The sequence below is a fragment of the Myripristis murdjan genome, chromosome 6, assembly GCF_902150065.1.
Source record: "Myripristis murdjan chromosome 6, fMyrMur1.1, whole genome shotgun sequence".
Taxonomy (NCBI): domain Eukaryota; kingdom Metazoa; phylum Chordata; class Actinopteri; order Holocentriformes; family Holocentridae; genus Myripristis; species Myripristis murdjan.
The window spans coordinates 5,320,648-5,332,876 of NC_043985.1; the positions used below are offsets into that span (position 1 = coordinate 5,320,648).

At 39.2% G+C, this 12,229-nt stretch overlaps 1 protein-coding gene across 5 annotated transcripts in view; it reads left to right on the forward strand.

The window, feature by feature from the left end:
* Positions 1–12,229, forward strand: part of cep290 (centrosomal protein 290) — a 46,838-nt gene that overhangs the window by 8,702 nt on the left and 25,907 nt on the right. For 3 of the 5 annotated variants that reach the window (XM_030054579.1, XM_030054576.1, XM_030054578.1), the window contains 11 exons: positions 5–94; positions 1,130–1,252; positions 1,841–1,964; positions 4,742–4,914; positions 5,206–5,368; positions 5,484–5,584; positions 5,676–5,742; positions 6,165–6,274; positions 7,524–7,608; positions 7,919–8,052; positions 11,026–11,190. In XM_030054579.1, coding sequence (XP_029910439.1) covers positions 5–94; positions 1,130–1,252; positions 1,841–1,964; positions 4,742–4,914; positions 5,206–5,368; positions 5,484–5,584; positions 5,676–5,742; positions 6,165–6,274; positions 7,524–7,608; positions 7,919–8,052; positions 11,026–11,190 — 1,335 coding nt within the window. Of the gene's footprint in view, positions 1–4; positions 95–1,129; positions 1,253–1,649; positions 1,671–1,840; positions 1,965–4,741; positions 4,915–5,205; positions 5,369–5,483; positions 5,585–5,675; positions 5,743–6,164; positions 6,275–7,523; positions 7,609–7,918; positions 8,053–11,025; positions 11,191–12,229 lie in introns of all 5 variants that reach the window. The other 2 variants (XM_030054574.1, XM_030054575.1) reach the window with 1 other exon arrangement.

A 12,229-nucleotide genomic window follows, 5' to 3' on the forward strand; every position in this document is an offset into this window, starting at 1 on the left:
GCAGGTCAGAGAGCTAACAGATCAGATCCAGAGCAGGGCTGAGGAGGATGACCCAGTCATGGCAGCAGTCAGTGCTAAGGTGGAGGAATGGAAGGTGAGTGTCAGTCCAAAATTAGCTTGTTATTTCCATTCCTATGTGCACCTCTGATATGTATTCATTCCTTTTGTTTGCTAGCAACACTACACTCTAAGAAGATGTAATATTGTAAGAAGATTTGTTTTTGAAGCTAACACTAATCTCTCATATTCTTCAACTCATATCAGCCAATAGCAGTGCCAATATCAATACTGATATTGATTTTTGTAAGACCCTTAGCACCAATGCAGGTGCCTAACAGGCTAAGCTTTTCCAGCATACCCATCTGAACATATTTACAGGCTGCACATTCATGCAGTCATGCAGTAATGTTGCAGTGATTGTTGCGCTGTGAGTGAATAAAAACACATTCAGATCCCAGAATTGTTAGGAACACTTGCTAGCATGTTCATTCCATTGAAAAAAATAATAATAGTATATTCATCATATTCTTTACATACTCTTCAAAAACAACATCAAAGTCAGTTTTGTTGTTGTTGTTGTTGTTTTAGTTTTTCATTACACATGGATATGGGTTTTACATCTATATATCTAAATCTATATATCTAGCTACAGTATCTAACTGTACATGTATATGTATATGTATACAAACACACACACACACACACACACACACACACACACACATATATATGTACAGTTAGATCCATAAGTATATGGACATTGACACAATATTCATAATTTTGCCCTTGTACTCCACCACAGTTGATGTGAAATGGAGTAATCAACATGTGATTGAAGTGCAGACTTTCAGATTTAATTTAAGGGGTTAAACAAAAATATGGTATCAACCATTCAGGAATTACAGCCAGTTTTATACATTGTCACCCCATTTTCAGAGGCTCAAAAGTCATTGGACACTTGACTGAAAAGTAGTTTCTTGGCCAGGTGTGGCTTTTTCCCTCATATGTACCAAGATATTTTAATGAATATCTTGGTACATGTGATTGCAGCTGTAAGAGAACAGTGGTGGTCTGGTTTGACATTACCATAATGTAATATGAATGCACATTTTCTTCCCCCCACACTTAGAGAGTGCTGTCTGGGAAGGACGATGAAATTCTGGTGTACCAGCAGATGATTCGCGAGCTGAGAGAAAAGCTGCGCACAGCCCAAATGGATTCGGACAAAAGCAACATTATTGCCTTGCAGCAGGTCTGTGTGAGAGAAAACCTATCCAAGACTTTTTATATCACACGTTTTATCAAAATAATTTTCTGTTTGAAGTTGTTTGATTCATTTAGGTTAAAAAGTGTGGTATATGGATTTATTCATCTACAGTACCCACACTGTATAATGTGCTACAAGAAAATGTAGATCACAAAATGGAAGGGCTGTTTTGTAAGTGTGGCTTTGTGTTTTGTGTGTGGATGGTGTACATTATTCATAGTGTGTGTGTGTTATGTGGTGAAAGCGGAATTTGAGACGTTCTGTCATTTTATGTTCTACCATCTACCTGTCATTTCCCCCAATTTCTACTTCCTTTTTCCTCATCCTGTCCTGTTTTATCTACCTGTCCCTCCTTTCCATCTCTACTGCTGCTTCTGACCAGGTCATATATGAACTCTGTGCTGTAAGTTTCTCTGCATTGTATGCCTTTGCTATGTGCTTTTACATTCTCTGGCCTCCATTGTTTTCATTTCAAACATTTCTTAAATTATGAAAGTCTGTGATTTCAGTGTGCTACAACTTTGCTTGGTTTTGTGGATCAATGCTCATCAAATTGTTGTTGAATGTCTAAAGGGCGTCCAAGACAGAGATAATCAAATCAAGATGCTGAGTGAGCAAGTGGAGCAGTATACAGGAGAAATGGAGAAGAATGCCATTCTTATTGAAGATCTTAAGAAGACTATGAAGACAGACAGAGGTAAGCGGATCACTACCAATCACATCCAAGAGAAGAAAACACATATGTACCAAGAGGATACAAGGATACAAGGAAGTTTATTGGTCATTATACAACAGATTGTATAATGAAATTAAAATGTGGTTCCCTCTTGATTGATTAATTGATTGTATAGAAAATAAAATTATTAAACACGAAGGAGTGCAGATGGTGCATTTAGTTGTCTCACAGCCTGAGGGAAGAAGCTGTAGTCTGGTGGTACAGCAGCGGATACTTCTGTATTTTTGAACAGGCTGTGGCTGGGGTGGGTGTTGTCTTTTAGGATCCTTTTGGCTCTGCGCAGGCACCTCACCTCCCCGATATCACTGAGGCTGAGGTAGATGGGTGCCAATGATGTTTTGGGCAGTTTTAATCACTCGTTGCAGAGTCTTCCTGTCCTGGACCGTGCACATCCCATGCCAGTTTGTGATGTTTCCAGTCAGGATGCTTTCAATCGCTCCTTTGCAGAAGTTGACAAGAACTTGGCATGGGAATTTCGCTTTCTTAAGTTTCCTTACGAAATACAGCCGTTTCTGAGCTTTTTTAACCAGGTCAGAGATATGTGAAGTCCATGACAGGTTCTCTGTTATGTTGATTCCCAGGAACTCGAAACTGCTCAACTGCTCCACCTCAGCTCCATTGATGTAGACAGGTTGTGTGTCTTTGCCTCCTTTTTTCTAAAATCAACTATCAGCTCTTTGGTTTTGCTGACGTTGAGCAGTAGGTTGTTTTCTGTGCACCGTTTTGCAAGATGGTTGATTTCCTCCCGATATGAAAACTCATCATTGATGGTGGTGTCATCGGCGAACTTCACAATAGAGTTCTCTCCATGTCGGGGGTTGCAGTCGGGGGTTGCAGTCGTGGGTGTACAGCGTGAACAGGAGGGGGCTGAGCACACAGCCCTGGGGGGCTCCGGTGTTGAGCACCAGAGTGAAGGAGGAGAGACTGCCAATCCTAACTGACTGGGGTCTGTGAGGAAGTCCAGTATCCACTTGCAGAAGGTGGTACTGATGCCCAGAGTGTTCAGTTTTCCAATCAGCTTCATGGAGGAGATTGTGTTGAAAGCTGAGCTGAAGTCAACAAACAGCATTCTGATGTAGGTGCTGCTTTTCTCCAGGTGAGTGAAGACTGAGTGGAGAGCAGTGGAGATGGCATCCTCTGTGGATCTGTTGGTTCTCAATGCAAACTGCTGAGGGTCCAGACTGGCAGGGATGTTGTTCTTTATGTGCTGGAGAACCAGTTTCTCAAAGCACTTCATCAGGATGGGGGTGAGTGCCACAGGGCGGTAGTCATTTAGATCAGGATGTTATCAGGCCCAGCAGCTTTACTCATATTCACTTTCAGCAGGACTTTCCTCACATCCACTGTGGATACTGACAGTGGTCGGTCCTCTGGAGGCGGAGGAGACTTTGCAGCGGACTCTCTGTTGAGGAGATCAAAGCGAGCATAAAATGTGTTTAGCTCGTCTGGTAACGTGGCCTCACACATGATGGGAGCGCTCCTGCTTTTGATTGTAATGAATGTTAACTTGAAGGCTGGCAAATGTTTACCACCATTACCACCATTGCAGTTGAGTTCTGGATTAACATGTAGGGGATTTTTTGCAATGAAGTCTAGACCGCGGTGCATTTGCCAAACAGAATTTTTCTTGGTTTGCTTTTTTCTCTCATAGACTGAGTGACCAGGATGGGAGATGCACCTCGTTCAAAGAGATGTTTAGATAGCTAGGACTACATTTAGTTGTTGATACCAATGATAAAAATGAAGAAAGAGTGTGAGCAGTACCGTCTAAAGAAACCTCAAGGAGCTTGTAAAGCCTCATCAAAGCTACATTGAGGAGCATGATGCAAAAATGACAACAGCTTCAGTGCAGGACAAGTAAGAATATATATGTGTTGGTGTGTGTGCATGTGTACACTTTCAGTACTTTCAATATCAATTCCTAAATGTCCGTGCAATAATAGAAAAAGAACATCTTCCAAAGTGATCACATTTTGCCGGACCTCACTATTTCAAGAGGATATTTTTAGAGTATGATTTTGGGTTTGGGTTCAAGGGTAATCTTAGAATGATCAATTTAAGTCATCATCGCAAAATATGGATTCAGTCATTATCTGTTTACCCTCAAGTCAGTCGAAACTCCACTCAAGCTTGTTAGCCCCAGTAGTTACATCGCAGCCTTCTACCAATCTCTTAAAGTTAAAATTTGTTTAAAGCCACAAAGAAGCTAACATGCTCATCAAATTTCTTCAAACAGCTCATGCAGTATAACCCAAATGTTCTGAATCAAATGATTATACTGTGATTCTTAAAGTTGAATATGTACCTGGTCATATTTATCTGGTCATGTGTACTCTAGAGTGCTCTGGAGAAATGCTCTATTTGGTTCTGTGTGGTGCACCCATGAATGTTGTAGACCTGAGCATTGGCAGTGAGAAAAACAGAGAATAATTAAGTAAATTCTGGACTTTTGGACATTGAGCCCGTTTGGAGAAAGCTACATTTACATTTACATTTTATGGTGTTTAATGGCACAAAAATGAATGTGGCATTTTCAGTAGTTTGGGAGAAGGGTGAGATTGAACTTGCTGTTTTTGCTGCACTGACAGGTAACTCACCCTCATTTCTGCCTATCTTGCTGGTAGGGCAAGTGGCTAGTAGTGACAGAGAAGGTGGTAAGTAACCTCTGGGATTCTGGGATCCACCAGATGGCTACTTTGATCAGTAGGTAAGCAAAGGGTTTCCTCTCTTTTACCCAGGCCTGCCATTGACCATCCAGCAGAGGAAGATGGAGGAGCTGAAGTTGAAGCTGGAGGCTGCAGAGAGCAGAGCGCTGGAGGCTGAACGGGTGGCGGATCTTGCTGAGGCCAATGCCAAGGACAAGGACAAAGAGCTTATTGAGACCTTAAACCGCGTGAGGCTGTACGAGTCCGTGAGTCTACAAATTCTTTCTCTTCCTTTTCACTTTTGGCTGAGATGAAAGTTGTTTTTTAGCCAAATCCAATTAATTGAGTGCGACTTTCTCAGAACAGCTTAAAAAACTACGTGACCGTGGTGTGATCAATGTGTTTTCTTGGGCCACAAGCAACAAATTTGTTTTAGACCCATGTCTAATCACATCCTGATGTCCCTATAAGCCATTAGTTAATGTACAAGGGAATTTAAATGTGAGAAAAGGATCTTCTGCTGAAATTGTGACCATAACTGTATTGCTGTGCTGCAGGGCACGGATGGCCTGGAAGCAGCCATTGCTGAGATCAAGGAGTGTAAAAATCAAATAAGAGTGAGAGATCGCGAGGCAGAGGCCATGACCAAAGAGATCAACCGGCTTGAGATGAGGATAAATGATGTCATGGATGAAAATGAGGATTTTCGAGAAAGACTAGGTATGATTATTTAACAAAATCTTAGAGATCCCATTTCCTGTTTTTATTTATTTTTTTTTTTATTTTTATTTATTATGTTTTTTATTCACTTATGTCTGTTTTCTGGCCTCCAAAGGTCTGGAGCCAAAGGAGGAGGTGGATCTGACAGACTTTAGGCGAATTAACGATCTCAGACAGCGCCAGTACAAAGCAGAAAACCAGGTCCTCACAAAAGAGGTAATGTTTGACAAAGAAGGGTTATGACTTTTCTTGAACTGACTCCTTATGACGTCCTTTCACCCCACTGTTTGACCTTTTTTTTTCCTAGATTGAACGGCTAGAAGAGGAGAGACTGGAGCTGAAGAAACAAATCAGATATATGGTGAAGGATAAAGGTGACTTCAAAATCTTGAAATTATATGTGATTGTAGGTGCTTTGTTTCTGCCAGTTTTTACCAGTTACTGACGCAATGCCATCAAGGGGGTCAGGAGTACTACTGTATGAATTGTGTGTGTTAAACTTGATACCTCAGATGATATGACAGACATCATTGGTCTGTTTTTTAGGTAAGTGGAGGTAGGATGCATATTGTTACCAATTAGTCTAAAGGGTGCCTTCGTGGGGAATGACATGTTTACTTGCATTCCTCGAGTTTCAAATGCATAAATTCAGTTTAATTGTCTATCATATCAGCTTTTCTGCATTACCACCTTAATGTCTTTAAAGCAGTTTGTAAAGGTTTAAAAAGCATATACAAATTATTTACAGCTGCTGATGTTTTTCATAACCTTTTATTATAATTAACTGTATCTGCAGGGCTCACAGGGTCAAACTTGCGGCTGGAGGAAGATGGTAGGCACAGCAGAACAATCCAAACAGCACTTAAACAGAGCACCAGTTATGCAGATGAGGATCTCAGGCGCAAGGTAAGCCTCTGTGAAATGTAAAAGTAGAAATGTTGTCATCTTTTGCACATGAACTTTAATCCAAGCCCAGCTTTTCACAAAGTTGTGCATCCATCAAGCAGTATAAATCAGTTCCAGCAGTACAATGAATTGCTGTTTTGTATCCAACAAAATGTTTTGCATGTTTACTGCTCCATTTTATTTGATTGTTATTTTTTCAGGCTAATCCCAATTAGATAAGGAATCTCTTTTACCACACAAATGTTGTATATGGTGTTACGTTGCAGGCGGAAAACAAAAATAAAACACTTAATACAACAACAATACAATTAATGATACAGTTAATACAATTAATGATGCAGACCCCAAATTTTGTTGTGCAACTTGTACAGTGACAATAAAGAATTTGAATTTGAATGATACAATTAATTATCTCAGAAACAATTAGAAGGGAGAAAGCAGGGTGTCTGCAGGTAATTTTATCAAATTTCATTTATCCATCTTTTAATTTCTTTTTGTCAAAGTTAGTCAAGCTCCACTGCATGAAAATCAAAATTTCTTATGTCCCTTTATATTTACTCTCCACATTACGTTTATGTGCACACAAGAAACCAGATTATTCTCTTTAGCATTTGTAGAGAAAGATCTTCAAAAATCCTTGTCTGTCCAAAGTTCTGTGTAAAAAGTTTTCAAAACATGCTGGTTAGATTTTCCTGCAGCTGCTGACATCTAAGCTAAAGGAGTCTGTTAGAATCACCCAGTCAATAACCAACTGTATTCCAACCCAGAACTGACCTCAGCACAAGACCAAATACATACGGGGCACACCGGTGGCTCACTGGCTAAGAGCGCGTACCATGTGCCAGGGCTCAGTCCCAGTTGCAGCAACTGGGGTTCGATTCAACTTCAGGTCCCTTGCTGCATGTCATCCCCGTCTCCCCCCGCCTTTCCAAAAAAATGCCAAAAATCTTAAAAAAAAAAAAAAAAAAAAAAAGACCAAATATATAGTACTCACCTTTACACTTAGCTATGATTTTTTTTAAATAATGAAAAGATTTTTCCAGAAATCAGTATTAAAACTGAAATCAAGAGAGAGAAAAGGGCAAAAGACAGATGAAACAGTAGCATGTGTGTAAAAATTTATTTCATCAAACCACAATTAATTTCTAGTAGATACATCCTCCTTTAGCTGAACAACTAATTTAAGGTTTAAGGTTTTCATTCATTCATTCACTGTAAACTTGTAAGTGACATACACTTGTTTTTACAGAATGAATATCTGGAGAAAGAACTGAACAAGAAGGAGAGAGAACTAGAGCTTCACAAATCCCAGTCTTCACAGTTTCAGGTCAAATGTAAGTATAGCCTGCTGTTGTGGGACAAAAAAACAGCTGTAGCTTTAGTGATATGCTTATTTGAAATGAAATTTATATGGTCGTTGATATATCAAGTGAGGTTCATGACCTTCAGATGTCAATGGGAGAATGAATAAAATATTCTTTTCATTTTACATGAAAGACCATCTTTTCCAGATGTGGGTTTGTCTGTCAACAGCTGTAACAGTGAATGACTGTATACTTTTTTTCCAGTGCTTTCATGGAAATAACCTTTCCCAGAACCCACAGCTTGACAGATTTCTGCCTCCTGTTGTGCGTGTCCTCATAGTGGAAGAATTGTCAAAAGTGAAAAGTGATCTGGAGGGTGCATTGACAGATGTCCTCCGAGCCATGAGGACTAATCGAGAGGTCGATCCATCACAAGCTTGTTTCAATATCCCCAGTTTGGAGAGGTTGGCCAAGGTAAGCATACCTTTGTCATTTTTTCTATGAATAGTTTATCTAAGTACATAGAAGAGGAAAATTAGTTGCATTTGAGATTTTGTGTTCCTAAGACAAAATAAATTTTTATTTATTTCAATTATTTATTTCAAACAATAATTTCTATATATTCTTAGGTTTGTGAGGCATCAAACATTCTGCAGCTAATGCAGTCTTAGATTATAAACTTGGTCTTTTGGCACAATTTACCCCAGTGTAAGGGTGACTTGAGTGTAACAGCCGAGCTGCATGGGGGGAGAAGTGTCACTTTTTGTACAAAACAAAGAGTATAAAAAAAAAAATGATGATTTCTCTTAATTTAAACATGAAGCAGTATAGAAGTTGGTTTATCCCTTTTAACCACAATTTTTCAGTTGTTCAGTTCAGTAGTGTGCATGTGTCGGTGGGCCATCTTTTGAATTGTGGCGCTCTACTCAGGCTATAATCAGTTTGTGACTGTCAAAGTTGCATGGAAACTTTTTCTGCCCTCTTACCTCAATGCCTTTTTCTGCCCTGTGCATCTCTGTTCCATCAATCTAGAGAGGATTTGGCACTTCACACTCCAGTTTATTATCAACAATCCGTCATAACCTGTTCTCAGTATTTTTCCTGTGTCAGCTGTCAGAATGTGTGATCTAGCTCCACAATTTCATTTTGTCTTCTGTTGCCTTGCCATTGAGCAAATCAGCGTTCCTCCTGACATTTCCTTGGCTGCTCTCATTAGATCCTCCAGTGGGGCTGAGCCCCTGTTTTGAGTTTGCAGTTTTGTGGCACAATGATCTCTGCACTCTAATATAAAAAATAGCACTTCAGCACATTCTTGCTTACATTTAAATAGAATTAATAGAATTTAAATAGTGGCAGAGAGTAGAATTTAATTGAATGCAGAGTAGCTGTAACCAACTGGAGTAACAATAGTAGTAATAGTGATACTAGTAGTTAGATATCACTGTTTTTGTAGCAGTACAAGTACTGTTTACTAGTAGTAGAAGTAATAGATAGAAGAAGTGATAGTTTGGATTCTTACCCATATACTGTAGTTCTATTTGGTTCTCTATCCAAATGTATTTAAGTGTATCAAGGCCCATCGTGACTGCGAGAGCCTCACTGGGAGTGCACTGCTCCAGAATGAATGAAACAGATACAGACAGGACAACAACATGAAGGGTGAGTGGTGATACAAAGCTGAAAAACTGTTTTGAAGAAGCACAACAACACATGTTGTTCTGGTTTCACTTTCAACAGTCTTTCCAAGCCCCCTTGCTTCCAAAATGGCAGAACATTCTGTTCAGCTTTATATGTATACCCATGTATGTCAGTAAATTTGAACTTGAGCTAGTCTTGACTTGGCAGTTCTATGGCAGAAAATAGTTCCGCCATTTTGGAAGCCAGGGGACTGGAAAGAGAAATGAAAGTGAAACCAAAATCAGCATGAGTTGCATTCTTCAAAACAGTTTCTCAGGTTTGTATTGCTCTTCAAAATCATGTTGTTTTTCAGTCTGTATCTATTTCATTCATTTTAGAGCAGTACACTCCCAGTTTGATCAAGATATATGGATATTTGGGCATATAAATCATCAACTTATTACCTCAAGTGGCAAAGCTGCCAGACTCAAAAAGATTTCACTTTGGGCAGTGGCTGTTTGGTGTTGAATTTCACTGCTTTGTCTGTCGCCTGACCTCTGGTCAGTCTATGCACTTCCTTAAGCAGTCACTGACATTGTGAAGTTACAGAAAGGGTTCATCTCGGTGATGACACAACCGAAACCCAAACTAAATGCCCAGTATTGGATACAGCATCTGGATGTTGAAATGCAATGCGCCATCATCAGTTTGAGGGTACTGAGAGAAAAATAAGCAGCAAGTTGAGGTAAAAGCTAGGTTGCGCTTAAAAACACACAGATATAGCATGCCGAAACTATGATGATATGTATTGAATTCTTTCATGCTTCACCGTCCATGATAGGATACAGCAATGATATATGGGTACAAATACAAACTAACACTTTAAAGTTATATTTGATTCATATTTTGCTGTCAGTTGCTTTTAATTATATCACAATAAAGTTACATTTTTGTGGTTTGTTTTTCTCATATGTTACATTTAATAGAATATAAAGGTAATAAGATGGGAGTAAGTGAATCTTCCCAAGAGCTTGTGGCACAACACTCCACCACCACCATTTTACAAATAGATAGTAAAATGGTAAAATAGCACATCAAAATTTTCTACATTTTGATATAAGAATCATGGCATCTTTACCATGATATCACCTGACATTGCCCTAATCTTATTTTCAGCCATCTCCTCCACATGCTTTCCTCTATCATAGATGTAGGGAAAATAATTACTGTTCCTAAACCTGCAATCACAATTCATTTTGGCACATCTTGCCCACAGGCCCAGCCCACCCATTTCACCCATGGGATTCTGTCACTATTTCCATACATGCAGTAGGCCATAGCCAGCGATGCGTCCAACCGTGTTATTTGGTGTACCATAAGATAGCACTGAAAGGGCATAAATACAAAGAATATGCTCTACGTTTAGGCCTGAACTTTTCTTGGAGCTTGGTGCATAGACAAATGTTAGAGTTGTTACTCTTTACAGTGGAAATACATAGATTCAAACTTAAAAACAATCTGAAAGGCCTGTTCTGTCCTTTGCATTATTTTGAATAACAGTCAATTGTTTACCTACAACATAAATCCTACCTTGCTCACCCTTGAATTTTGTTGCATCTCCCAGACATCATACCTCACCAGACTAAAATCGTCAACACTGGTTATTAATATTGAAGCTTGTCCTACACATGACTGTGATCATGATAGTGGTGGAATATATTGAAGATTTGCCACACACAGTAAAAGTGGATCACAACCACCATCTAAATGTTTTTAGCCTTAGTTTTTATCTCATTTCTATCAAAGGCTAACTCTACTTTCACATCGCAGGCTATTGAGCTGAAGAGTTTGACCGGGAAGTCCGATGCCACGTTGCACCTTAAATCCCAAATAGATCAGCTGGTGGGGAGAAATGATGAACTCAGGCAGGAACTAAGGTCGACCCGGGAAGAAGCAGCCAGCACGCTGAGCCAGCTTGCAAGAGCTAAAGAAAAGGTATACACAGTTGGTCATGTGCCAAGAAAAACTGCTGATGCCATTTAGTGGTAATAGCAGAGAATATGATCTTTGTTTTTTTTATATATATATCATGAAACATTATTTTCCCATTTAATCTTTTGTCACCTCTATCCCGTTGCCAAAAAGCAAGCGCCTCTGGCTATAAAACACAACAGTGCTCTTTAACTTGTCAGGGGTCCTGCCTGTACGTTTACATATGACTTATATGTCAAGTTGTCAAGCATTCATGAAAACCGTTGCAATATAAAGGAATATGGTTGCAGCTGTGTGTTGCAACCTGTTTCAAAACCAGAATCACTTTCTGCTCATATTCAAGTATTTAACCAGTCCTGAAATTTAAAGAACAAAAACGTAGAGATGTTTCAGACAAACATTTTCAGAGAAACACTGGTAGCAATGTAACCAAAAGTCACTGGTTGTTTTTGGTCTTTGAATATAGGACACTGCTAAGTCAGCTGTGTAGTGATCAACTTGTGTTTAAAAGACTTTACCAGTGATTTTGAATGTTTGGCCTGTTTACCACAGTTTACCCACGTTTTACATCTCAACAGGCCATTTTGAAAATTTCACAGCATGAAATCAAAATTGCTTTTTTAAACATGAATTAGTTGAAGCATCTTCAAATGATCTGTGGCTATCCGACACTATTGTCAGTATTAATAAACCACAGAACTGATAATTGACTGTGTAAAGCAAACATTTCCCCTGGGACTATTTTCCAGTGGAGGGACTGTCCCATTCTAGCTGATTTCAAGTCATCAAAACACAGTGCTGCTACTTTTAGAGAAAATAATGTGAACGCCTTTATTGCACTTAATACGGGTGGTGAGAAAAGTCTGAAGTCTCTGAAATTTGATTTTCATATTTTAGTGGAATGAATAGGAACCAATGGCTGGATAAAAGATAGGAAAAATCAGCCTTCTAAAACATCAGCGTTCTAAAATACAACTGCTTGCTTTGGGAAAGTATTAGCAGAAATGTGAAGCATCTATATATTACACTTATACAAAATCAG